The 3,930-nt window shown below is 36.3% G+C and overlaps 1 protein-coding gene across 2 annotated transcripts; it reads left to right on the top strand.

Annotated features, from left to right (window-relative positions):
* LOC131011179 (uncharacterized) lies at positions 1-2,791 on the top strand. 2 transcript variants are annotated; one of them, XM_057938979.1, is made up of 3 exons: positions 1-709; positions 1,569-1,696; positions 1,772-2,791. In XM_057938979.1, the coding sequence occupies exons 1-3, from the start codon at positions 554-556 to the stop codon at positions 1,791-1,793; spliced, it is 306 nt and encodes a 101-aa protein (XP_057794962.1). In that variant the 5' UTR covers positions 1-553; the 3' UTR covers positions 1,794-2,791. The 2 variants fall into 2 exon arrangements, 1 of the variants encoding a protein (XP_057794962.1); XR_009096778.1 differs by lacking the exon at positions 1-709 and having other exon boundaries at positions 738-1,696; positions 1,772-1,969; positions 2,429-2,791.
* Positions 2,792-3,930: the final 1,139 nt, after the last annotated feature.

Genomic DNA, 3,930 nt, shown 5'->3' with positions numbered 1-3,930 from the left:
TCCGCTTTCCCCCAAATCCCATTCTGCTGCTCCTTCTCTAATCACCAAACCCTACCAAGCCACTGCTATGGTAGACGGTAGCGGCAGGCGGATGAGTGAGAGGAAGAGGAAGAGGCAGAGGGCAGTTTTCTAATTTCGGTCTTGAGAGAGAGATTTTGGGTTTCTATATCTGGGGGTTTGACCAATTGAGGGATGGAGATGGAGAAAGAGTCGGCGAAGAGGTGAAGAAGGGGGCGGCGACGCGGCAGCCTTGGAAGAGCGGCTGCGGCTGCAGCTGTTCATGGCGACAGAGGAGATGGAGACAGAGAGAGTCGGGCGAGATGTTGAGAGGGAGAGTCGGCAGATGCAGATGATGGTGGGGGTGAAGAACCGCTGGCGAAGCGCCGCCGGTCTTGCTGGAGGTGGTCGGCGGCTTGGGAGAGAGAAAAAGGATTTCTGTGAGATTTGAGAGAGAGAGAGAGAGAAAGAAAGAGAAACGCTGGATGTGGTCAGCCCTAGCTCGAGTTCAATTCAGTTCCTGTCGTCTTAACACTCTTGCTCCTTCGGATTCAGCATGCCGCTCCACTCTTACTTCAACTCGTCGAACAGCTACAATGCGGATTTCATCATCGAATTGACTTGTAGAGAGCAGAGTTTACAGGGTAAAATCGTCAAATCAGAGTCGCAAAATCCTTGTGCGTCATCTCTCCGCAATTCTAATTCTTCCGAGGTATTATTTTATCCTACTCAATTTGTATTTGTTGTTGATTCCTGTTGTTTTTCGTGATTCATCAATTCATTGCTCATCCTTATTTTTATTTAGCTTGAAGAAGAAAGATTTTGCTTTTCGTTTGGAATTTATATTCAGTGGATGGTTGAATGGCTTCCTCCTTTGGTATCTGATGTTTGTTGTTTCAGGTTTTTGCATTTTAAATAGTGCAAAAAACTTCATGTTAAAAATTGAATCATTTTGCCATTCCGTATATTGTTTTTTGGTTTTCTCCTTAATTGATTTTTTGCCATTTAACGATTTATCAAAGACTAGGATGCGTAACGTAGTTAACCAAATACTCATTAGTGTGGTTGTGAATATTGAAAATGTGAGCATTGATGGGTTAAGATTATCTGGTAATAGTAAGAGATTATCTTGAACATACTTATGTCAGATAAGCCATCATTTATTCTTTTGTTTTGTGGTTTAAGTTGGCCTTAGAGGTGTTATATCGATTGACTAAGACTCGAAAACCTTTTGATTTGATGCATATTTAACTATAATTATTGGTAGCAGGTTTGGAACTTGGAGATTTGATAATTTATAATTGTTTTTTGCTTATTAATGTTTCTTATCCAACTAGCACTAGAAACCCCAGTAACACCATATCCGAATATGCAGAGAAAGTTGCCAAGAATGTTCTTGGAGAGTTACTTTATTGCTACTTTAACTTAGTTATGAATGAAGAGACATGTTTCATATGGCCCAATGAAGATTTTGTGTTCGTATATTTAGGCTTCACCTCTTTAGATACGCTTTCTTATTAGCATCTTATATACTATATGTTCTTCGCTTTTCCTATACTCTTATGTTGCAGTGTGCTAGACAAAGGTTTGCACTTGGTCTTGCAATGTTAGTTGGCATGGTTCATAGCATTAAATTAGAGTCCTTGTTAAAGCTAATTACAACTTTGCTGGAGGTCTCTTCTTCCATGAAAGGGGTCAGGTGAGTATTGGTCTATTCTCATGAAGTCAGTAATTGAGATTTATATTTTATTTATGTGGAGCCTTTTATTTATAGGAGGTTAAAGACTGCTTACTAGGCCGTTTATTTGCATATGGAGCTCTTACAAGATCGGGAAAGCTTACTGAAGAATGGATATCAGATAATAGTAGTGCACTCATCAAAGAATTTAACAAATGTCTTATTGATCTTGCAGCTAAGAAACAGTACTTACAAGAGCCTGTTGTTGCTGTTTTATTGGAGATAGTGGGAAAGGTAATCTGTCGTATTACTTACAGCACATTATTATTTTATCATCATCCTGTGAAGTGGAATATTTTTAGCATACAGTTAACTTGATATGCATTCTGGTGATCATGAGGACTAAGTCAAAGACTTTCAGGTTTTTTTTTCCTTTTAAGTTATCCTTAAGATTTATTCTTCTGTAATTACTCTATTAGTCTATTAGATCATGCTGGGACATAACTCGCATATTCTTCACAAATTTATATGTAACCAGTTTATGTATTAGTTATAAGCTTTCCTGTGTATCATATCTTCGTATGATTGTTCAATTATTGGTTTCCTATCCTTGACTAGATATTGTCCTATATTTTTGTCATGGTTTAGTTGCCTGAAGGTACTACTCGTATTTGTTCTCTTAAATTTTTTTTATCACTGATTAAGTGATATTATTTCAAGTTTTTGCTGATCTACATGTCTTGAATATTGCAGGAGTCTACCTTCTGTCAGCCACGAGTACATAGTGTATGGCCTGTTTTGGTTAGTCATGCAAGATGTTGATTCAGCATCAAGTATAATTTCGAGCAAGAAGCACAAAAGAAGTCGTAAGAGTACCCATCCAAGTCAAAGTATCACGAGGTAGCTCAGCTTTACAAGGGCAAAGACTTGAGTTTTTTTTGGTTTGTGGTAGTTTTTTTGTCATTTTTGTTTTCTTTTGACTTTATATAGAACTATTGTACTTAGCATTTTGATTATCTTCGGATGATAATTTTAATACAATGTTTGGATGATTAATTATTTATATAATATATGTTTCGAATTGTAGTATTTGTTGTATTTGAGGATATTGTATAATTTATACTCCCTCCGTCCGCCAAAAGTGTACCACTTTGGCTGGGCACGGGATTTAATAAAATTGGTGATGATTTTGATGTAGTGGAGAAAGGGTCCCACCACTTTATGGGATGTGTGGTTGAGATTGAATTTGGGGTGGGTTTTATTGTAAATAAAGAGTGTTTGTAAGGATAAAAGATTAAAGTGGGTGGTGGGACCATTTCCATAAAAGGAAAGTGGTATACTCTTTGCGGACGCCCAATATAGTAAAAGTGGTATACTTTTGGCGGACAGAGGGAGTATTTGGAAAATTACAAAAATAGGGGAAAAAAGCAATTGCTATGTTTCATAACAAAAGATAACAGAAATGACTGTTGTGTAAAATTTAAAAACGTTATGTATAACAACTGCACAATATGTAAGAAATACATTTTATAACAGAAAAAATAAGTTTTATAACGGTTAAAAACTGTTATGTTTGTCATCATAAGAAAACAATAATTAATTGTTATGTATAATATAAAAACCGTTATGTAGAAAAAATAAATTTTATAACAGATTTTACCGTTATGTATTACATTCATACAAAACGGTAATCAATGTGTTATGTATACCTCATTTACCGTTATGTATACATAGTATATTTAACGGTATATTACTGTTATGTATGAGCGCCCTCATACATAACACCACTATATAGAACGCTTTTTTTGGTACATAGATAACGGAAATTTACCGTTATGTATGAGCGTTTTTTTTAGTAGTGATGCTTGCTAATTGTTATGAATTTGTGGAAGAGATGATTTTTTATGTGAATTTCGGGTTTGTTGCAACACTGTGGTAAACAAGTAAAACGTGATTTGCCCGGTAGATGCTAGAAGGAGTTTTGTCATTGTGATTGCCTACGATCGTATCCTTATCTGTGAAATGTTTGAATTCTAAACATCTTACCAGCTCTGAAAATCTGGTCCAGCTCTGAAAATGACAGCTCTGAGTCTCTGCTCCGCAAGTTTAACTATGAGCATGGAAAACCACGTGAGAAGACTTTGGATTACATCCAAATGGTTTTTATTTCACGAATTATGGCTCTACTGTCGAAATCTAAGTGATTAAGCACACAAAGTGTGAAAAATGGAGATACTGATTATAAAGGCAATCAC

This window comes from Salvia miltiorrhiza, chromosome 2 (genome assembly GCF_028751815.1).
Source record: "Salvia miltiorrhiza cultivar Shanhuang (shh) chromosome 2, IMPLAD_Smil_shh, whole genome shotgun sequence".
Taxonomy (NCBI): Eukaryota; Viridiplantae; Streptophyta; class Magnoliopsida; order Lamiales; family Lamiaceae; genus Salvia; species Salvia miltiorrhiza.
This window is presented reverse-complemented; position numbering and strand designations above follow the sequence as displayed.

Bases quoted from the DNA above. Each gene is read 5' to 3' on its own strand.
- LOC131011179 (XM_057938979.1), top strand. From the start codon at position 554: ATGCCGCTCCACTCTTACTTCAACTCGTCGAACAGCTACAATGCGGAT. The intron at 710-1,568 runs GTATTATTTTAT...CTTATGTTGCAG, and splicing joins GCAATTCTAATTCTTCCGAG to TGTGCTAGACAAAGGTTTGC. The intron at 1,697-1,771 runs GTGAGTATTGGT...TTTTATTTATAG, and splicing joins TCTTCCATGAAAGGGGTCAG to GAGGTTAAAGACTGCTTACT.